Below are 24107 nucleotides of genomic sequence, written 5' to 3' on the forward strand. Positions count from 1 at the left end.
AAAAAACCAGGCGAAAACGCAATTAGCGAAAAGAAAACTGGAGAAAACTTTTCTCCATTTCAGACCAGACGAAAAAAATGCAAAATCCCTATTTTTGGCTAAAAATGTGGGGATTTCTTTCAGAACCCTTTGGACACTCCCCCTAATGATAAATTACCCCCCCCTCCCTTGAAAATTTTTTTGTAAGTTGCGCACTTTGTCGAAAAACGGGCGCACAAATTTTGGGTAAAAAACAAAAACGTTGAAAATGGTTTTAATGTATTGGGTCTGATTTTTCGGGGGACAGTATGGATGTGTGAAGTATTTTAAACATCGCACGCAGTCGCAGCAGGATTTTTTTACGGTTTTTAAAATTGCGTTTGTACGACACGAAAATATACTTGCACCCATTTTAACGTACCCATAATTTACATGGAACAGTAATTTCCTGGAAAAAAATTGCTTCCTATCTTTTTCAATGTTATTTTATTTTTTTTCACCCAAAATTGCGCAGTCGTTTTTTGACAAAGTGCGCAACTTACGAAATTCTTTTGTGGTAATTTATCATTAGGGGGTGGGGGTGTCCAAAGGGTTCTGAAAGAAATCCCCACATTTTTAGCAATAAATAGGGATTTGCATTTTTTTTCCGCCTGGTCTGGGATAGAGAAAACTTATCTCCAGTTTTTTTTCGCCAATTGCGTCTTCCCCTGTTTTTTGTCGAAAATATCGCCTTTTTTTTGTCAAAAAACCTCCGTTTTCACCTATGGAGAAACAAGACGTCAGTTTTCGCCTCTAATTGAATACGGCACTGTTTCTACAAAATGGCCACCTCCACCAAGTACCTTGGTGACATCACTAGTTTATAATGAATCAGTAGGCTGCATGCTCAGGAATACAAAATGGCGCCTCTCCGCAGGTGTAGGGGACCTGTGTGCACTGTAATGTAGAGCAAGTCTTGCACCTATTCTGATGGCTAGGAAGCAATATAACCATGTTCACGAATGAAAATATGAATCGAAAATGCTGCTCAATAACTGTCCTTACCTGTTTCGATAGAATAAAGAAGTTCTGCATTTTCGCCTTTGTCTCGGTCTAAGGCAGTGACTTGTATTACTGCAGAGCCTACAGCGGCGGATTCGAACACCGAGGCTTCATACAGCGGGCTGGTGAAGTACGGGCTGTGGTCATTAGCATCTTCTACAGTTACTGTAACACGGGCCAGGTTCCGTCGGTATGGGAACTCCTGATCTTTGACCTTTGATAGAGAAGAATTCCGCTGCATTATTAATACGCTGAGCACCGTGCAAACGCTAAACAATATTTCAGTAGTATGTACTTTAGGTCAGATAGTGTCAGTGCATGTTAGGCGTCTATAGCAAAACAAACTGCACAGATGTGCGCTGACCTGCCGCAATTAATCCATCCTTCCGTTCACAACGAAAATATACATTTTGCTAACATGTATAGATTTCACGATTCTGGCTGGTAATTAAAATCGGTGCATTCTTTTCGCTAGGAAGCATGGAAGTTACACCTGATGGATTAACATCTTCTGCAGCAGAGTGGTTCTACATTGTTAAAGTAGTACGGTGTTTTATATCCATGCCAAAAGATTTTTTTTTATAAGCAGCAATAGCAACAGTGACACCTGAACTGCGCCTTAAAAACAAATAAAACTATTGGGTCTATAAAAGATGAGTCTATAAATAAAGAAGTATAAAATAAATGTCTACAAAGTCCTTGTCTGTCCCCCATTCCGTCTCTCTGGTCGTCAGGCTGGATACATGGAAAATGTGTGCATTACAGCATATGTCTGCATTCCCTTTCAGAACGAATTTACCAGATACGCTACACAAACGGGCGGACCTTCAACTGCGTCAGACCCTTTGTGCCTTTTTTTAGTCCTTGAAATTAGATTCTCTGCTTTCTTAAATACAGTAGATATTGTTATAATTAATCTCTGTTTTGTTCAGACAAGATCATTACCGACATTTTGTCACATAGAGTGCCGACTGAGCCGGAAAAAATACATAACAATCGACTTCATAAAATATTATATACAGGTCATGTTTCATTGTGGAGGTAACTAAACCACAACGGCTTCTAACTGATTGGTATAATGATACAGAAAAAGGACAGAAACAATGATGGATGATATAAAGTAAAGGCGAAACTTGTTATGGTGCTAACTATGTGTAAATGTTGTGTTTTGGCTTTTGCACTGTTAATATACTCACACACTGTAGTGCCCCATATACCTCAACTCTTGTAGTGCCCCATATACCTCAACTCTTGTAGTGCCCCATATACCTCAACTCTTTTAGTCCCCTATATACCCCCACTTTTGTAGTGCCCCATATACCTCAACTCTTGTAGTGCCCCATATACCTCAACTCTTGTAGTGCCCTATATTCCCCCACTCTTTTGGTACCCTATATACCCCCACTCTTGTAGTGCCCCATATACCTCAATTCTTGTAGTGCCCCATATACCTCAACTCTTGTAGTGCCCTATATTCCCCCACTCTTTTGGTGCCCTATATACCCCCACTCTTGCGCCCACCACACTGTAATGCCCTACATGCCATTGCCTCCATAGTAGAATGTTGGTTGTCTAAAACAATAATATGATTGTCTAAAACAATAATAATGTGTCGGCTTCTGCGTACGCATATGCATGTGACCCTGATGTAGTTATTCATTGCGGCTCCAGCATACCACGGAACCTAAAGTACATACTACTGAAATATTGTTTAGCGTTTGCACGGTGCTCAGCACTGGGAATATGTCCGAGGACTGGCCACCATGTATTCCTAGGGTCCTGGAGTTGGTCTGCCCCACGGTGTGCCCTCTATGGCAGGGCGCCCCTGTGCGGTGGCACTGGTGGAACGGGCCTTTAGCCGACCCTGAGTGTTAACATATAAATCCATAAAAAGAGACAAAAATACTCATTTTAATAGCCATCAGGCTCCTTAGCAGAGCTTACCATTACTGTGAGTGTGTGGTGAGCCTGGGTCTCGTGGTCCAGTCTCTCGGCTGTGTACAGAGTACCAGTGCTAGGATCAATGCGGAATTTCTTCATACTTATGGGGTCAATGCTGCTATGGACGATGTAGTTTAACTTGTGGTTTTCATCCTTGTCCGTGGCTTTGATTTGTAAAATCTCAGTGTCTGGAAGGACGTCTTCTGAGATGGTGGCGTCATAACTTGGCTGCAGGAACTCCGGACCATTGTCATTATTGTCAAGAACTCGGATTAGGACCTAAAAGAGACACAAATAAAAATGTTAAAATTGTAGATTTATCTATTTCATAACTATTATATTATATCCACATCAGTGGCAAAGATACAAGAGGACATATCTATCTATCTATCTATCTATCTATCTATCTATCTATCTATCTATCTATCTATCTCATATCTATCTATTTATCTCATATCTATCTAATATCTATCTATCTATCTATCTATCTATCTATCTATCTATCTAATATCTATCTATCTATCTCATAACGGTGGTCAAAGTGAGAGAACCAGGGCGTCCAAAATGCATGGTACCTAGATAGTGCTGTTAAGGAGCCCAGTAATATATTCCATTCGATACACAAACCACATCAGCTCACAACCTCTTATTTAGTAGGAGAGTCAGGGTTTTTCCAATTTCACGCAATTTCATATCTCGCTGCACAAGCCATATGAAGAATCAATTTGGCAGTGTGTTTGGAAAGGTGTGGTATAATGAGTGAGTTTGGAAAGGTGTGTGATAATAAGTGTGTTTGGAAAGGTGTGGGATAATAAGTGTGTTTGGAAAGGTGTGGGATAATACGTGTGTTTGGAAAGGTGTGGGATAATAAGTGTGTTTGGAAAGGTGTGGTATAATGAGTGAGTTTGGAAAGGTGTGTGATAATAAGTGTGTTTGGAAAGGTGTGGGATAATAAGTGTGTTTGGAAAGGTGTGGGATAATAAGTGTGTTTGGAAAGGTGTGGGATAATACGTGTGTTTGGAAAGGTGTGGGATAATACGTGTGTTTGGAAAGGTGTGGGATAATAAGTGTGTTTGGAAAGCTGTGTGTTAATAAGTGTGTTTGGAAAGGTGTGGTATAATAAGTGTGTTTAGAAAGGTGTGGGATAATAAGTGTGTTTGGAAAGGTGTGGTATAATAATTGTGTTTGGAAAGGTGTGGGATAATACGTGTGTTTGGAAAGGTGTGGGATAATACGTGTGTTTGGAAAGGTGTGGGATAATAAGTGTGTTTGGAAAGGTGTGGGATAATACGTGTGTTTGGAAAGGTGTGGTATAATAAGTGTGTTTGGAAAGGTGTGGGATAATAATTGTGTTTGGAAAGGTGAGGGATAATACGTGTGTTTGGAAAAGTGTGTGATAATTGTGTTTGGAAAGGTGTGGGATAATAAGTGTGTTTGGAAAGGTGTGGGATAATAAGTGTGTTTGGAAAGGTGTGGGATAATAAGTGTGTTTGGAAAGGTGTGGGATAATAAGTGTGTTTGGAAAGGTGTGGGATAATAAGTGTGTTTGGAAAGGTGTGGGATAATAAGTGTGTTTGGAAAGGTGTGGGATAATAATTGTGTTTGGAAAGGTGTGGGATAATAATTGTGTTTGGAAAGGTGAGGGATAATAAGTGTGTTTGGAAAGGTGTGGGATAATAATTGTGTTTGGAAAGGTGTGGGATAATAAGTGTGTTTGGAAAGGTGTGGGATAATAAGTGTGTTTGGAAAGGTGAGGGATAATAAGTGTGTTTGGAAAGGTGTGGGATAATACGTGTGTTTGGAAAGGTGTGGTATAATAATTGTGTTTGGAAAGGTGTGGGATAATAAGTGTGTTTGGAAAGGTGTGGGATAATACGTGTGTTTGGAAAGGTGTGGGATAATACGTGTGTTTGGAAAGGTTTGGGATAATACGTGTGTTTGGAAAGGTGTGGGATAATACGTGTGTTTGGAAAGGTGTGGGATAATAAGTGTGTTTGGAAAGGTGTGGGATAATAAGTGTGTTTGGAAAGGTGTGGGATAATAAGTGTGTTTGGAAAGGTGTGGGATATTAAGTGTGTTTGGAAAGGTGTGGGATAATAAGTGTGTTTGGAAAGGTGTGGGATAATAAGTGTGTTTGGAAAGGTGTGGGATATTAAGTGTGTTTGGAAAGGTGTGGGATAATAAGTGTGTTTGGAAAGGTGTGGGATATTAAGTGTGTTTGGAAAGGTGTGGGATAATAAGTGTGTTTGGAAAGGTGTGGGATAATAAGTATGTTTGGAAAGGTGAGGGATAATAAGTGTGTTTGGAAAGGTGTGGGATAATAAGTGTGTTTGGAAAGGTGTGGGATAAGAAGTATGTTTGGAAAGGTGTGGGATAATAAGTGTGTTTGGAAAGGTGTGGGATAAGAAGTATGTTTGGAAAGGTGTGGGATAATAAGTGTGTTTGGAAAGGTGTGGGATAATAAGTGTGTTTGGAAAGGTGAGGTATAATAATTGTGTTTGGAAAGGTGTGGGATAATAGGTGTGTTTGGAAAGGTGTGGTATAATAATTGTGTTTGGAAAGGTGTAGTATAATAAGTGTGTTTGGAAAGGTGTAGTATAATAATTGTTTGGAAAGGTGTGGGATAATAAGTGTGTTTGGAAAGGTGTGGGATAATAAGTGTTTGGAAAGGTGTGGTATAATAATTGTGTTTGGAAAGGTGTGGGATAATAAGTGTGTTTGGAAAGGTGTGGGATAATAACTGTGTTTGGAAAGGTGTGGGATAATAAGTGTGTTTGGAAAGGTGTGGGATAATGAGTGTGTTTGGAAAGGTGTGGGATAATGAGTGTGTTTGGAAAGGTGTGGGATAATAAGTGTGTTTGGAAAGGTGTGGGATAATAAGTGTGTTTGGAAAGGTGTGGGATAATAAGTGTGTTTGGAAAGGTGTGATATAATAAGTGTGTTTGGAAAGGTGTGGGATAATAAGTGTGTTTGCAAAGGTGTGGGATAAGTGTGTTTGGAAAGGTGTGGGATAATAAGTGTGTTTGGAAAGGTGTTGGATAATACGTGTCTTTGGAAAGGTGTGGGATAATAAGTGTGTTTGGAAAGGTGTGGGATAATAAGTGTGTTTGGAAAGGTGTGGGATAATAAGTGTGTTTGGAAAGGTGTGGGATAATACGTGTGTTTGGAAAGGTGTGGGATAATACGTGTGTTTGCAAAGGTGTGGGATAATAAGTGTGTTTGGAAAGGTGTGGGATATTAAGTGTGTTTGGAAAGGTGTGGGATAATAAGTGTGTTTGGAAAGGTGTGGGATAATAAGTATGTTTGGAAAGGTGAGGGATAATAAGTGTGTTTGGAAAGGTGTGGGATAATAAGTGTGTTTGGAAAGGTGTGGGATAAGAAGTATGTTTGGAAAGGTGTGGGATAATAAGTGTGTTTGGAAAGGTGTGGGATAAGAAGTATGTTTGGAAAGGTGTGGGATAATAAGTGTGTTTGGAAAGGTGTGGGATAATAAGTGTGTTTGGAAAGGTGAGGTATAATAATTGTGTTTGGAAAGGTGTGGGATAATAGGTGTGTTTGGAAAGGTGTGGTATAATAATTGTGTTTGGAAAGGTGTAGTATAATAAGTGTGTTTGGAAAGGTGTAGTATAATAATTGTGTTTGGAAAGGTGTGGGATAATAAGTGTGTTTGGAAAGGTGTGGGATAATAAGTGTTTGGAAAGGTGTGGTATAATAATTGTGTTTGGAAAGGTGTGGGATAATAAGTGTGTTTGGAAAGGTGTGGGATAATAACTGTGTTTGGAAAGGTGTGGGATAATAAGTGTGTTTGGAAAGGTGTGGGATAATGAGTGTGTTTGGAAAGGTGTGGGATAATGAGTGTGTTTGGAAAGGTGTGGGATAATAAGTGTGTTTGGAAAGGTGTGGGATAATAAGTGTGTTTGGAAAGGTGTGGGATAATAAGTGTGTTTGGAAAGGTGTGATATAATAAGTGTGTTTGGAAAGGTGTGGGATAATAAGTGTGTTTGCAAAGGTGTGGGATAAGTGTGTTTGGAAAGGTGTGGGATAATAAGTGTGTTTGGAAAGGTGTGGGATAATACGTGTCTTTGGAAAGGTGTGGGATAATAAGTGTGTTTGGAAAGGTGTGGGATAATAAGTGTGTTTGGAAAGGTGTGGGATAATAAGTGTGTTTGGAAAGGTGTGGGATAATACGTGTGTTTGGAAAGGTGTGGGATAATACGTGTGTTTGCAAAGGTGTGGGATAATGAGTGTGTTTGGAAAGGTGTGGTATAATGAGTGAGTTTGGAAAGGTGTGTGATAATAAGTGTGTTTGGAAAGGTGTGGGATAATAAGTGTGTTTGGAAAGGTGTGGGATAATAAGTGTGTTTGGAAAGGTGTGGGATAATACGTGTGTTTGGAAAGGTGTGGGATAATACGTGTGTTTGGAAAGGTGTGGGATAATAAGTGTGTTTGGAAAGGTGTGTGTTAATAAGTGTGTTTGGAAAGGTGTTGGATAATAAGTGTGTTTGGAAAGGTGTGGGATAATACGTGTGTTTGGAAAGGTGTGGTATAATAAGTGTGTTTGGAAAGGTGTGGGATAATAATTGTGTTTGGAAAGGTGAGGGATAATACGTGTGTTTGGAAAAGTGTGTGATAATTGTGTTTGGAAAGGTGTGGGATAATAAGTGTGTTTGGAAAGGTGTGGGATAATAAGTGTGTTTGGAAAGGTGTGGGATAATAAGTGTGTTTGGAAAGGTGTGGGATAATAAGTGTGTTTGGAAAGGTGTGGGATAATAAGTGTGTTTGGAAAGGTGTGGGATAATAAGTGTGTTTGGAAAGGTGTGGGATAATAAGTGTTTGGAAAGGTGTGGGATAATAATTGTGTTTGGAAAGGTGTGGGATAATAATTGTGTTTGGAAAGGTGAGGGATAATAAGTGTGTTTGGAAAGGTGTGGGATAATAATTGTGTTTGGAAAGGTGTGGGATAATAAGTGTGTTTGGAAAGGTGTGGGATAATAAGTGTGTTTGGAAAGGTGAGGGATAATAAGTGTGTTTGGAAAGGTGTGGGATAATACGTGTGTTTGGAAAGGTGTGGTATAATAATTGTGTTTGGAAAGGTGTGGGATAATAAGTGTGTTTGGAAAGGTGTGGGATAATACGTGTGTTTGGAAAGGTGTGGGATAATACGTGTGTTTGGAAAGGTTTGGGATAGTAAGTGTGTTTGGAAAGGTGTGGGATAATAAGTGTGTTTGGAAAGGTGTGGGATAATAAGTGTGTTTGGAAAGGTGTGGGATAATAAGTGTGTTTGGAAAGGTGTGGGATATTAAGTGTGTTTGGAAAGGTGTGGGATAAGAAGTGTGTTTGGAAAGGTGTGGGATAATAAGTGTGTTTGGAAAGGTGTGGGATATTAAGTGTGTTTGGAAAGGTGTGGGATAATAAGTGTGTTTGGAAAGGTGTGGGATATTAAGTGTGTTTGGAAAGGTGTGGGATAATAAGTGTGTTTGGAAAGGTGTGGGATAATAAGTATGTTTGGAAAGGTGAGGGATAATAAGTGTGTTTGGAAAGGTGTGGGATAATAAGTGTGTTTGGAAAGGTGTGGGATAAGAAGTATGTTTGGAAAGGTGTGGGATAATAAGTGTGTTTGGAAAGGTGTGGGATAAGAAGTATGTTTGGAAAGGTGTGGGATAATAAGTGTGTTTGGAAAGGTGTGGGATAATAAGTGTGTTTGGAAAGGTGAGGTATAATAATTGTGTTTGGAAAGGTGTGGGATAATAAGTGTGTTTGGAAAGGTGTGGTATAATAATTGTGTTTGGAAAGGTGTGGTATAATAAGTGTGTTTGGAAAGGTGTAGTATAATAATTGTGTTTGGAAAGGTGTGGGATAATAAGTGTGTTTGGAAAGGTGTGGGATAATAATTGTGTTTGGAAAGGTGTGGTATAATAATTGTGTTTGGAAAGGTGTGGGATAATAAGTGTGTTTGGAAAGGTGTGGTATAATAAGTGAGTTTGGAAAGGTGTGGGATAATAATTGTGTTTGGAAAGGTGTGCGATAATAGGTGTGTTTGGAAAGGTGTGGGATAATAAGTGTGTTTGGAAAGGTGTGGGATAATAAGTATGTTTGGAAAGGTGTGGTATAATAAGTGAGTTTGGAAAGGTGTGGGATAATAATTGTGTTTGGAAAGGTGTGGGATAATAAGTGTGTTTGGAAAGGTGTGGGATAATAATTCCCCTTTTACACCAGAGCAAAAACCTGGGTTTTTGCTGGGTCTACCCGGGTCCAAGGCTCAGTGTAAAAGGGTCCCTGAAAAATAATCTGGGTCAAGTGACCCAGCAATCCAACCCAGGTAGCTAGCAAGGTTGGACCCAGGATTGACCCGGGTAATGGTGCAGTGTAAATGGTGCAACCCGGGTTATACGACCTGGGTCATGCCTAAAATTAGCTGATTGGTGGTTGTGGAGCATTGACCTCCCACTTTTTATGACCTCACAGGTTTAGCAGGGCAGACCTGAGTTCAGTGTGAACAAGGCTGACCTGGGAGTAACCCAGATCGAAGGTGCAGTGTAAATGGGGTCCGACCTGGGTTGGAACCATGTCCAAAAACCCCGGTTGGACCTGGGTTTTTGGTGGAAAAGAGGTATAAGTGTGTTTGGAAAGGTGTGGGATAATAAGTGTGTTTGGAAAGGTGTGGGATAATAGGTGTGTTTGGAAAGGTGTGGGATAATAAGTGTGTTTGGAAAGGTGTGGGATAATAAGTGTGTTTGGAAAGGTGTGGGATATTAAGTGTGTTTGGAAAGGTGTGGGATAAGAAGTGTGTTTGGAAAGGTGTGGGATAATAAGTGTGTTTGGAAAGGTGTGGGATATTAAGTGTGTTTGGAAAGGTGTGGGATAATAAGTGTGTTTGGAAAGGTGTGGGATATTAAGTGTGTTTGGAAAGGTGTGGGATAATAAGTGTGTTTGGAAAGGTGTGGGATAATAAGTATGTTTGGAAAGGTGAGGGATAATAAGTGTGTTTGGAAAGGTGTGGGATAATAAGTGTGTTTGGAAAGGTGTGGGATAAGAAGTATGTTTGGAAAGGTGTGGGATAATAAGTGTGTTTGGAAAGGTGTGGGATAAGAAGTATGTTTGGAAAGGTGTGGGATAATAAGTGTGTTTGGAAAGGTGTGGGATAATAAGTGTGTTTGGAAAGGTGAGGTATAATAATTGTGTTTGGAAAGGTGTGGGATAATAAGTGTGTTTGGAAAGGTGTGGTATAATAATTGTGTTTGGAAAGGTGTGGTATAATAAGTGTGTTTGGAAAGGTGTAGTATAATAATTGTGTTTGGAAAGGTGTGGGATAATAAGTGTGTTTGGAAAGGTGTGGGATAATAATTGTGTTTGGAAAGGTGTGGTATAATAATTGTGTTTGGAAAGGTGTGGGATAATAAGTGTGTTTGGAAAGGTGTGGTATAATAAGTGAGTTTGGAAAGGTGTGGGATAATAATTGTGTTTGGAAAGGTGTGCGATAATAGGTGTGTTTGGAAAGGTGTGGGATAATAAGTGTGTTTGGAAAGGTGTGGGATAATAAGTATGTTTGGAAAGGTGTGGTATAATAAGTGAGTTTGGAAAGGTGTGGGATAATAATTGTGTTTGGAAAGGTGTGGGATAATAAGTGTGTTTGGAAAGGTGTGGGATAATAATTCCCCTTTTACACCAGAGCAAAAACCTGGGTTTTTGCTGGGTCTACCCGGGTCCAAGGCTCAGTGTAAAAGGGTCCCTGAAAAATAATCTGGGTCAAGTGACCCAGCAATCCAACCCAGGTAGCTAGCAAGGTTGGACCCAGGATTGACCCGGGTAATGGTGCAGTGTAAATGGTGCAACCCGGGTTATACGACCTGGGTCATGCCTAAAATTAGCTGATTGGTGGTTGTGGAGCATTGACCTCCCACTTTTTATGACCTCACAGGTTTAGCAGGGCAGACCTGAGTTCAGTGTGAACAAGGCTGACCTGGGAGTAACCCAGATCGAAGGTGCAGTGTAAATGGGGTCCGACCTGGGTTGGAACCATGTCCAAAAACCCCGGTTGGACCTGGGTTTTTGGTGGAAAAGAGGTATAAGTGTGTTTGGAAAGGTGTGGGATAATAAGTGTGTTTGGAAAGGTGTGGGATAATAGGTGTGTTTGGAAAGGTGTGGGATAATAAGTGTGTTGGGTCAGGGGACAATGAGTGTCAGTGACAGCAGTGATGAGAGGCACAACTATATACTAAAATGGGGTGATTTTGGGACAGGACCACAGATATAATATGAAAAAAGGTACCTGGTTGGCCTTCAGCAGAGATCGGGGACATCTGGAATTATGTACCATCTACAGTATTTAGAACCATGTTCTCTTGTATGATGACACTAATTTAGGATTTTAGAGTATTGGAGCAAATCAGAACTCATGTATCAAGACCCAGTTCGCGGCCGAGATCCGTTTTCCAGGCTTGTTCGTGAACATACAAAGTAGGTGAGTCGGGAATTGAATAGTGTGATAAAGCTGTGAGATGGAGCCTCAAGCTAACGAGTGGTATATACAGTAGCGTTCCATAGGAGTGGTTCCAGACAAACCTGGAGCATGAGGTTTGAATGAAGTAGAGGATGTGGGAACAAGGAGTGTCTTTAAGAGGTATAATAGTCTTGGGAGAATGTTCATTGTTACTGTACTGACTGTCCCCACCAACCTGCTAAAAGGGAGGGATAGTTGGCTTAATACAATTGGGAGTATGATTTAGTAATGCAAATGCCTAAATAATAAATGGCATGAGTTCAACATTGGAAGTCGAAATGTAAGTTTTTAAGAAGGTCAGGCAAGTGAAGTGGGAACGCATCAGATGTCTTTATTTGATAGTATTCTCGAGGCCAGAGGTTCAATGACCAAGGCGAATATCAACACTGGGGGGAGGGGGGGCAACCTAGTTCCGTTATTCATAGGGAAGTTATTGGAGAGAACTCCTCCTGCAAGATCTGAGGCGAAAGGGTTATGATAAAGGGCAAGGACAGCTTGCAAGAATTTGACACTAAATCCACATTTTCCTAAGGTCTGGGCCATAAAGGTCCAAGCTATCCTGTCGATTGCTTTATCCGCATATAGGGAGAGAGCTAGTGAAGGAATTTTAAGTTTATTAATATGATGAAAAACATCAATTTCACATCTTGTGTTATCCAGTACCTGCCTGGACGGGGCAAAGCTGACCTGGTCCAGAAGGATCAGGGATGGTAATAAAGGGTTTAATCTGTTTGCCAACAATTTGGCAAAAACCTATAAGTCCTTATTAAACAAATTGATGGATCCTTACTTGGTTTATGGATTTCCATGATCCTCAACTTTTCATTTCTGGGTGAAATAAATCGACAATCAAAGATGGAGTTGAACGTTGCGGTCAGGGGTGCCAGAAGGTCAGGGTGGAAAGTCTTGTAGTAAGACATCAGGAACCCATTGGGGCTAGGAACTTTGGAGGAGTTCTGATTTTTCATGGCCTCCATAACTTATTCTTTGTAATTGGGAGGCAGAGGGAGAACGATTCCTCTGGGGTAAGTCGTGGGGAAGGACAGGTGAAAAGGCAATCTTGCACCACGTTGAGAGGATCAGAGTCCGGTAAATACCCAGAGTGCAGGTTATATAGTGTCTGGTAGGAGGTTTTAAAAACATCATTAACTGTGGAGGGTTTATATTGTGGGGTGTCTTTTAATCACGAGGATATTAAAGGCCATAGAGGCATTAAGTGCGTGTATGAGCATGGAGCCTGCTTTATTGCTTTTCTAATAAAAGCGCTGATTAAGCCAGCGGAGAGAGCGCTTTATTTTTTCAGATAGTAGAAAGCTGAATTTGCGTCTAATGGAGTTGAAGGTTAACGTCGGTAGGGTGGTTTCAATGCACCTGTTCCAGGTGTTGAAGTTCTTGAGAGAGGTCACCGAGTCTCGGCTTGTGGAATTTATTATGATGAGAGGCAAAACTGATGATACGTCCCCTCACTAATGCCTTGTGGGCCTCCCAGACCAGGGAGAAGCGAGGTTGACCTTCGGTGTTTGTTGAAAAGTAGATCTGTAAGCATTCCACAATTTTGGATTGCAATTGCGGGATCTATAGGAGGGTTTCATTTAATCTTCAGGAGGACCTACACATTGGGGAATTAAATATATCAAAGTGGGCGGAGACTATGGTATGACCCCACTAGGGATTCGGGTGTATACCAGAAGCTATTCAATTCTGTGAGACAGATGTTGAGCAGAGGATCATGTCTATTCTTGAGTAAACTCTATGGGGATTAGAGTAAAATGTATATTCTTGCGTGGTCGGGTTGAGAGCACACCAGGAGTCGAAAAGGCTGGCTTCCCAAAGATACAGTATCTGGACAGTTGTCTAGCGGTGTTACAAGAAATGGAAATGTTACCATAAAGAGACCTGTCCAGGGTGGGATCAAGCACTGCATTAAAATCTCCATCCACCAGGAGTAAACCAAAGCGAGCTTTAAGTAAGGAGGAAATTAATTTTGCAAAGAAGTTGATGTTGTTTGTATTTAGGGGGTAGAGAGCGGTGAGAGTAACAATAAGATGGAGTAATGGGCCAGTTGAATGATAAAGCGGCCACCTCTGTCAGACACAGTGGGGGAAGGGGTGAAAGGGAGGGCTTTGTGCAGCCAGATGTTTTGATGAACTGCAAGAATAGTGTACATTGGGGTAACGTTTCAAGGCAATGGATGGATGATCATGAATTACATTTTTAACGAGGTGCCCTTTTTCCTTTAGATAGGGTAAGGCCTGGTAGCATTTGCTTTTCTGCCACCAAATCCAGATTCTCTTGACCAAAAATGAAATAACCATAGCAATCATCTTATTAAAATCACCAAAAACATTATACCTATGTAAAAGAACCATTTGCTTGGAAAACTCAAAAACATAGCATCAGGTTACATTACACTATAAAGGAAATTAATTTAAATAATATATATATATATATATATATATATATATATATATATATTAGGGGTGTGCACCGGCCACTTTTCGTGTTTCGTGTTTTGGTTTTGGATCTGGATCTTTCTTCGTGTTTTGGATCTGGATTGGTTTTGCCAAAACCACCCTTCCGTGTTTTGGGTTCTGGGTTTTGTGTTTTGGATCTGTATTTTTGTTAAAAAAAAGCATAAAAACAGCTAAAATCACAGAATTTGTGTGTTTTTCTGCTCCTATGCTATTATTAATCTCAATAACCTTAATTTCCACTCATTTCCAGTCTATTCTGAACACCTCAACCCTCACAATAGTGTTTTTATATCCAAAAGGTTGCACCGAGGTAGCTGGATGACTATACTAAGAGATACGAGTGGGCGGCACAAACACGTGGTCCATCTAGGAGTGACACTGCAGTGGCAGACAGGATAGCAGTTTGAAAAACTAGGCCCCAAACAGTACATAATTCAAAGAAAAAAAAGAGGTGCAAGATGGAATTGTCCTTGGGCCCTCCCACCCACCCTTCTGTTGTATAAACAGGACATGCACACTTTAACAAACCAAACATTTCAGCGCCAGGGTCTGCCACACGACTGTGGCTGAAATGATTGGTTCGTTTGGGCCCCCACAAAACAAGCTGGCAATTAATCTGTCCCTGCACAAACTGGCTCTACGGAGGCAAGATGTCGTCCTCATCCTCCTCATCCACCGATTCCTCACCCTCTTCAGTGTTGTGTACATCCTCATCCTCACAGAGTATTAATTCGTCCCCACTGGAATCCACAACCACAGGTCCCTCTGTACGTTCTGGAGGCTGGTCTCCCTGGAAGAGTTGATAATTCATTTTATGAACATCATCTTCTCCACATTTTGTGGAAGCAACCTCCTACGCCTTTCGCTGACAAGGTTCCCGGCTGCACTAAACACTCTTTCGGAGTACAGACTGGAGGGGAGGCAACTCAGGTAAAATAGAGCCAGTTTGTACAGGGATCTCCAAATTGCTTCTTTTTCCTGCCAGTACAGGTACGGACTGTCTGCCATGCCTACTTGGATGCTGTCACCGATGTAATCCTTTAACAGACAGACGCACGCTTGTCGCTGCTGCTTTAAGGATGCAGGTGCGGCTACAGCCCACACAATTCACAAAGACAGAAAAAAAAAGAAGAATTTTTTTATTGTTTGTGGAGCGCACTTTGAGGGTTACACCACCCTTTAACAGACAGACGCACGCTTGTCGCTGCTGCTTTAAGGATGCAGGTGCGGCTACAGCCCACACATTTCACAAAGACAGAAAAAAAAAAAAGAATATTTTTATTGTTTGTGGAGCGCACTTTGAGGGTTACACCACCCTTTAACAGATAGACGCACGCTTGTCGCTGCTGCTTTGAGGATGCAGCAGCAGCGGGATTTGGAACCGGGGACACACTACCTCCATCAATTGTCTAAATCCCACTGCACTAATGGCGGATACCGGATGCACGTCTAACACCAACATAGCAGTCAAGGCCTCAGTTATACGTTTTGCTTCAGGATGACTGCTGTCGTACTTCATCCTCATCGCTAGGGACTGTTGGAGGGTCAATTGTTTAGTAAAAGTAGTGGTGTTCCTACTTCCTCTCTGGGATGATGAACAACTCCCAGCAGCAGCAACAGCACTAGGAGGAAGTGGTTCTTGATCTTTCCCTATTTAATTTTTATCGGAGAAAGTTTGGTCCTCCATTTATGTTATATTGATATATACGTGCGGCTAAGGCGCACACAAACACAGAAAATATTTTTTTATTTTTGCTGGAGAGTAGTGCACTTTGTGGGTTACACCACCCTTTAAGAAATGAGCCAGCCGACTCTTTACTTATGGGACACAGGCACACGCTTGGCGCTGCTCCTTTGTTGATGCACGTGCATTTGGTTTGGAGTGTACTTTGGGGGTTACAGCACCTTTTAACGGTCAAGCCAGCTGGCCCTTTACTTATGACACAGGCGCACGCTTGGCACTACTTTGTTGATGCACTGCGGCTACTGCGCACACAATTCACAAACACAGAAAATATTTTTTTATTTGGTTTGGAGTGTACTTTGGGGGTTACAGCACCCTTTAACGGTCAAGCCAGCCGGCCCTTTACTTATGACACAGGCGCACGCTTGGCACTACTTTGTTGATGCACGTGCGGCTACTGCGCACGCAATTCACAAACACAGAAAAAATATTTTTTTTTAGCACTTGGGGGGAGCACCCCTGACGGACAGAGCACCCCCTGGACAACACTACAGCACCCCTTTAGGACTGGGACACTGCACAGGACTTTGGAGTGGACACAGCCCCTATGGACAACTGACTGCACAACACAGTCCAGCCAGCCCCTATGGACTTTGAAGTAGTGGACACAGCCCCTATGGACAACAGCAGCACAGCACAACACAGCCAGCCCCTATGGACTTTGAAGTAGTGGACACAGCCCCTATGGACAACAGCAGCACAGCACAGCACAACACTACTCTGCACTACACTACACTACACAGCCCAGCCAGCCCTAACTCCCACCCTCCCTCTTCACTGTCCACAGCCGAGTGAGAAAATGGCGCCGGCGCGGGTACCTTATATAGGATCCAAAACCCGCGAGACCCGGAAGGCGGGATGATGACGTTTTGCCTCGATTTCAGATCCGAGTCAGGCGGGAAAAGTAGAGCCTGACTCGGATTGGCCTCAGATCGGGGGGGCTCGGGGGGGTTCGGATTTCAGAAATCCGAACCCGCTCACCCCTAATATATATATATATATATATATATATAAATATATATATATATATATATATAGTGAAAAAAAATGGGGTGCACTCACCAGTCTTCTTAAATGACAATCTGGTGAGTGCACCCCATTTTTTTCACTTTATGATATGACCTTGAGTGGTCATTTTTGGGTTAGCCACCCCAGCATGAATTTTTAAGACGTGAGTGTGGACACCTCTCTCTCTAGATTTTGCAGAACCTAAACAGAAAATACTCTGAGCAAATGTGAAAGCTAAAAAGAGCTATTTGTGGGAAGCTATTTTATCTGTATCTTTTTTTTTTTATGCAGAGGAAGCCTGTGCATTGCAATTAGAAGGTCTGTCTAATTAGGATGAATTATCAAGTTAAGTATTTCCTCCTTTCTGGAAGTGCATCAATGTGTCCCATACAGACCACCTTCCCTCTGATATATAAGATGTTTTCGCTGCCCATCTCAGCTTGCGCCTCATTAACAGTCAGCACACGTCCCCGGTTACTTGCTCAAGTTTCCCACAGTGACAAAAGTTTTAACAAAAAGAATCTCTTGCGCCTGCAGTCTTACCCATTAAAGAAAGTTATAAATTGATACCGAAGTCGGTCATAAAACGACATCCAAATAAGATTTAAAAAAAAAAAAAAAACAGCCACAAAAAGTTTTAGACTTTAAAAATAGGAATAAAACAGGAACAAAAGTTCACAGCAGCCTTTTGTTAGGTTGTCCATGATGAATTGTTCAGCTTCATTCATAAAGTGTGTAGAAAGGCGAGAACGTCGCCAGGGCTCCTAGAGAAAACATACTGTACAGTATTCATAGCGGAAAAACACGCTACTCTTCAGTAATTGCTTTGCCAGAGACCTCTGCTACAAACCTATGAGGACCCTACACTGTACACTCTCTCCGCTTAGAATGCTGCGGCCTGATCCATTCACTTCACAATGTAATGTAATTCTCCTACGCGCTTTTCATTTGAAGAGTGTCTGCACAATTAGATCCCCTTAGGTCTAATTATTTTCTTTAAACCCAATTTCGTTACCTTAACCCTCCCTCTGGGTCATTTCAATCATCAGGGTTTCTCACATGATTCCAGAGGAGGTCTTGTGTTCCGTTCTCTTGTTATTGCCTCTTATCTTTTCACGGCGTAGGTCGGCGTGGGACTTTAGAGTGCGGGGTACTTATACCGACTATGCTCCTCTTCACTCTCTCCATTGTTCCAGCTCAGATTATTGTTTTAGCCTGGCTGGTAATTTTCAGATAAAAAGATTACTTTTTTTTTTTGTAAATAAAGTCAGGTCTCGACTGCAGAATGTAACTGAAGGCTCTAGTTAATTTATTATATTATTGCCATGGTCATAAATGGTATTTTTGTTTTTTTCTCCGAGAAGCAACAGTTTGAACTTTTACTACATAAAATGATATATGTTCAGTTCTAGTTTTAATGATAAATCCTACAGTAACACTGAATCAGGCTTGCCTACCCTCCCGATTTGGTCGTGAGCCTCCCGAATATCAGGTGCCGTTCCCGACCCCCTGGAAAGGCAGGCAAGCCTCCCGACTAACTGCTGCCTGCCCCCCTGACTACTAATAGAAACCCCCGCAGCGGGAGGGGGGATGCGATTCGTGCTGAATCGCGTCATTGTGGCCCCGCCCCCTGCTTCACAATGCCGTTATTTCAGCATTGTGAAGAGGGGGCGGGGCCACAATGATGCGATCGCGCGAACCCGCCCCCACCTCCAATGCGGCATCATTACCCGGCCACGCCCCCGCTCTGTGCAGACATTCAGCTCCCTCCTGGAAGGAGGGAGCTGAATGTCAGCAAGTATGCACTGAACATATGGGCCTAATTCTGAAGTGGACAGTATTGCACAGGCGCAGGGAAGCCTCCTGCAAGCATCTGTGATCCGAGTGCTGCATCCAAAGACGCGATGGTCGTAAGCCAAAGCTTACTTAAGACAGGTCAGCCGGGTTCAGGAATTCTGCGTCTGACTACTCAGACCCTGGGCTCGGCACGCCTATATGCACATGCACAGACCGGGTCCATGCACAGATCCCGAAACTTCGGATATGTACGTAAATCATCGGGTTTACATACATATAATAGTCAAGTCCTGTGTTACTTAGGAGTGTGGAGTCCCCAGTGCTATTGTGAAAACCAGTCCCTGTGATGGTCAGCGTAGGGGGCTGGAGGCCCACAAAGTAAAAAAAAAAATTAGGTTCAATCCAAGCACCTGGATTTACAATTTTGAACCAAAAATTGCCCCACCCATAAACGGCATTAGAAAATGATATACTCTGTTAATTGATAAACAATTTATTTTCTGTACTTGTAAGGAGAATTATTATCTGCTAGGTGTTATCCGCGGCTTTGCTCATGTTGAAGTCACTTCTATCCTGCGCGACCAACAGCGTTACACAAATTGGTGAAGGTAGTTTTTGATTTAACCCAGAGCTAACAAACTCAAAAATTCTAAAAATGGCTAATTTGGCCTAGGTATCCTATAAACTATAAGTCATACTTACCTACTCTCCTGGAATTTCCAGGAGACTCCCAAAACTTGGCCCACCCAGGTAAGTCTCCAGGGGGGCCGTCCATTGTTGCCCTGGTGCCGCCTACTTCTCTTGAAGTGGGTGGTCCAGTTGGCTTGATGTCACGTATCGCACTATATTGTATCATGGTGGTCCTGCCTCAAGCTTTAAAATGTTTATTTTTTTATTTTATAATAACCAATCAGATCCTGTGATTTTTATTTTTTCGAACACAGTTTATAACACAGCAGGGCTTTTTGTTAGGACAATGAACAGCCCAAGGGAGTAATTGTGCCCATTTCCAATCATTTTCTTTGTTCACCTTTGAATTGTGAATGGCATATAATGAGACCTGAGCTAAGGAAGGTGAGGAAACAAGCAGATGAGGAAGAGGATGGGTGGCTTTAATACTGTCATTGCAGTGATAAGGAAACTTTATTAGTGGGGGCGCACTGCAGTTAATAATAAATATGCCCATTAGCCAAAAACAGCAGCTAACAGAGAACAATAGCCTGCACAACACACATAAATATCTCAAGTTCTGTCAATGTACGTATACTTTTTATACATTTTAGCCTTTTTAGTGAACAAATGCAGGCCAGGAGAGGCTAAGGCAGGATTACTCTGTTTTCCTTTTATTTTATTTTTTTACATTTTTATTTCAGAAAGGAACAACAAAAAGTGGCACAGAAACTGTACACTTTCTTCAACAGGGTTACCGTAATTTTCAATTGTACAATGTTATTTGTATTTGATATAAACAAGACCAACATCACACCTCAAAATAGAGGAAGAGTGAGAAATACACAATAAAATTAGAAATCAAAATCAATAGGCACGGCCGGCACACCAACCACATAAGATCTAGGGAACCATTGTAACTGGTGCATCTCTGAGTAGCAATCTAGTCTCGTTCCAAATTGTAGAGTGAAAACATTTATGTAATTGATTTTTAAGGTCCCCTGATAGGGAATCAATGAACCCCAGATAGGAAAAAAATATATATATGAATATGGGGATTTTTTTTTTTTTGCTCCAATTTTTTTAAAGGAATTTCTGCACAAACTAAACGTTTATTTTACAGCTGAATTTTGCTCTCTGGACACTCCCAGGACACTGACACCTTATCCCATCCATGCCCCAGATTCATGGTAAAGTATCATGTTATTAAGCGCCTTCTGATCTGGGGGTTAATATCTGTTACCAGACTGGGACAGTGACGGATGCGCCTCATTAAATGTAATATAAGGTTACGCACAGCACGGAACTTGGTGTATAAATCAATGGAGTGACACATTACGCTGGTTATATACTGTACATTATATGGTCATGGACATCTCATATGCATTTAAACACATAAAGGAACTAGTGGGAAGAATGAAGCACGGGGATATCTAATGATGTATTTACTAAATGACACATTAGGCAAAACTCATAAAAAAATTGGTAATCAGAATATAATACCCCTTTTACACTGACTTAAAAAATCCCGGGTTGATGCACGTGAACGTGTCAGTGTAAACGGATCAACCAGGGACCAGTGACCCGGGGATCTGACCTGGAGCACAGGACGTTCCCGTGTCACCCTGCAGTATAAACGCGGACACACGGATTTAGCCGGCTTCAGCGGCGCTTGGAGATTATCATCTCCAAGCGTCCAGTGCAGCGCCTGAAGACCCGAGTCACTGCAGACCTGGGTCTAGTGTGAATGGTGCCGACCCTGGCACCGCAGTGGGAATGGAATCTGTCCCGGGTCTGATCCGGGTTGGAAACGTGTTCCAAACTCCGGGTCAGACCCAGGACTTTTGGTATAAAAGGGGTATTAGTGAACATTTCTTACTAAGATCCCTATTTATTAATATTACCGTTATTGTCCCCCCCAAAAAATAACATTTGTTATCGTCACATATTGTGGCAAGTTGGAAAATATTTCTCTCCTATTATCGTATCATTCTGGGGCTCCTCATAAATGGTGGTTTTAAGGCGTTTCATCAGCATGCAGAGCCTTCGGGTCAGGCACGTGAAAGAGTAGGGGTCCTTGTGGAGACCTCAGCAGAAAATAAAAAACAAAAATGTAGTCTATAGGCTACCTGGCTGGCATCATCTCAATATGTCATTTGCTAACAAGGCCAAGCTTGGTAAATACGGCCTGACCGCAGTCCGCACAGAGAATAATGGGGACTGTTAAAACGTTCTTTCAAAAACTAAAGGATATTGGACCTGATGAGAGCTGTACGCTAGTCCGATGTTCATGCAGTTGATCAATTATCGGTGGTCTGCACATGCGTTCCTTCCAGCCACTTAGCGCAAGTATGGCGATTGAATTGTGATCGCGGTTGCAGTGAGGTTTCAATCGCAAGTGATTGACAGGAAGCAAATGTTTTGTGGGAGTGACGGCTAAAATAGGTGTGTTCTGGCCACTTTCGGAACGCGTTTCTGACACTTCTGTCCACCTTAAAATCATTACCTCCTTTTCAAAATCTCTCTGGTGACGAGACCAGCATAAACATACAGACTCACTGCTCTGAGCAAGTCATGTGATGGCATGGTGTGAAGGAGGAAGGTGAAAATCTTAAAGCGCAAATAGAGTTCAGAAGGAAGTTCCAAAGCGTCTCTGCTGACTATATCATGTGCCAAATGACTGTGGCTGCCAGGGCAGTCACATAACACTGTAGGAGCTGTGCAGGATTATAAATAATCATTAATAACAGCCTGAAGAAACAAACCAAGGCAAATGGTGATTGCAAAGAGCTTTCTGGTAGCCTGCAACAGAGATTTATGTTAATCTAATTTATTCATGATAAAGCTGATTTAAAAGGAAATTACAATAGTAGAAACAGCACCAAAATGTATGAATATATAAAACCTCTATATATCTGTATAAGTTTTACATCGGACTTGTTCAATAAATACGCCAACACTTTCAACCCCAAGTTCATAGAGCACAAAGTGTACATCTCCGAGTCCGTATTTCTTACAAACACCAGCCCTAGGCACGGTCAGTATTCCTATTTGTCTCCATTAAATGGTTTCTGAAAATATCTTTCCACTACTGAACTATCCACGCTTCATTTCGAAACGCCAAGTAACTGCTAGGCTCATCCATTATCTATGAGCTGGGATTACCTGTGCAAGGAGTTCACGATTTATTCCTATTCTATTTGTGCTCTTCCCATCATTTATACAGAACTCACACAAAGAGGCTTATTTAATAAAATTTCATTCTGTGACATTCATTCCCCTCATTAACCAATGAGAAGTTTCATTTTATTTCCCAAACTGCACTATAGGAATAGTTGAGAATGGAGAGCGGTACTGCGCAGATTCCACGTTGATCCTCCAAGGAGGCTTCATTCCCTATTCCAAGATGGCCGCCGGCCTAAGTCCTGCCCATGCACGGCGCCATCTGGTTACTGTGTTGAGTGTCACAGCAGGAGACAGTTATCTTCCGCTTAGCTCCAGTGAGACCAGGTATAACTGCTGACCAGAATGCTGTTCCAGCATCCTTGCACCACCGGCTGGTGAGCTGTATGTCACCCCGCTCTGCTCTATATACCAGTGTGTGCAACAGTGAGTACGGCTGTACTCTTAATCCATTCACTAAAACCACTACATTGTTTAAGCAACTTGGCTGTTCTTGGTCTCAGGGAATCCGATGGTGTGTACAGAAACTCTGCTACATCATCAAATCTGTACACACATATTTCCAACAGAAATGACAGCTAAAATCGGATTGGTTGCTACGGGTAACAGCATGTCGTCATCATCAATGTTTATATATGAAGCATCACAGATTCCGCAAACACAACATGTGGCATGGAAGCCCACCCATTGCATCATTCAAAAACAACTGAATCAGTAAAAACCCTAATGCAAGATTAGACTCGATAAAACGATAATCTCATCAGAAGAAACTAATCAGAATGTACAGAAATCTTTCAGGAGAGATGGAGGGCCCTGCTTGTGAGAAAGAACATACTAGAGGGGGTGGGAAACAAATGGGGACAGATGAAGTGAAACATGAGGACTTAGGATGTGGTGGAGACGGTAAACACGAAGAGGGGAGTTTTAAGGAAGCGCTTGAAAGATTAGAAGTTGGGGAAAAGTATGCATGGCCAAATTAACAATGGCATGAATGGGTCTACAGCCCCAGGCCTCCACATAAAAATAGGTCCATCATCATGTCAGCATGACGACCAACCACCCCGGTTGGCCTTATGGTCGGCTGTATTAAAATTGTATTTCTATTTTCCTCTCCAAATTATGCAAATTCTGACACCCACAGAGCAATGGCCACACCTCCTCCACTTTTCTCAAGAGGCCCTTGATCATTTTCAGCTCCAGGCTCTTGTGGTCCTTCATTTGGATCAGAGAATCTAGACCTGCGAGGCAGAGAATTCCATAGGTGAGGAGCAGGACGAGTGAAGTCTAACAGGTAGGAGTGTGAAAAAGATGCTAGCAGGGAAGGAAAGTTAAAGGTCATCGGCAGAACGGTGAGGGCGAGAAGGAGAGTAGATCGTGTTGGAGCTGTAGAGGGGGGAGGCTTGTAGCGCCCTTTATAGGTGAGGGTAAGTAAGTGCTGAAGGAGATCTTAATGAGGCAAAGTCATCGCCGGGACAACTTGTTATCGGATGCGCTGTCCCAGCATGTCTGAAGTGATAAATTGCCAAGTTAGCTAATCTGTTATTACTGCGAAAGCATTGATAAAAAATGTTAATTAATTAGACGAAAACTTGTAGACTGCATTGTATTCAGGAGGCAATGGGGAGAAGGTTGTAGACTGCATTGTATTCAGGAGGCAATGGGGAGAAGGTTGTAGACTGCATTGTATTCAGGAGGCAACGGGGAGAAGGTTGTAGACTGCACTGTATTCAGGAGGCAACGGGGAGAAGGTTGTAGACTGCATTGTATTCAG

The 24107-nt window shown here is 41.9% G+C and overlaps 1 protein-coding gene across 1 annotated transcript in view; it reads right to left on the bottom strand.

Annotated features, from left to right (window-relative positions):
* The window catches only part of FAT3 (FAT atypical cadherin 3), a 467371-nt gene that overhangs the window by 155320 nt on the left and 287944 nt on the right, over positions 1-24107 (bottom strand). Inside the window, exons 8-9 of the mRNA XM_088455722.1 lie at positions 2965-3240; positions 1024-1234 (exon numbers count right to left, since the gene is read on the bottom strand). Coding sequence (XP_088311848.1) covers positions 1024-1234; positions 2965-3240 — 487 coding nt within the window. The remainder of the gene's footprint in view (positions 1-1023; positions 1235-2964; positions 3241-24107) is intronic.

Source organism: Taudactylus pleione, unplaced genomic scaffold, assembly GCF_031769625.1.
Source record: "Taudactylus pleione unplaced genomic scaffold, aTauple2 ptg000667l, whole genome shotgun sequence".
Lineage (NCBI taxonomy): Eukaryota > Metazoa > Chordata > Amphibia > Anura > Myobatrachidae > Taudactylus > Taudactylus pleione.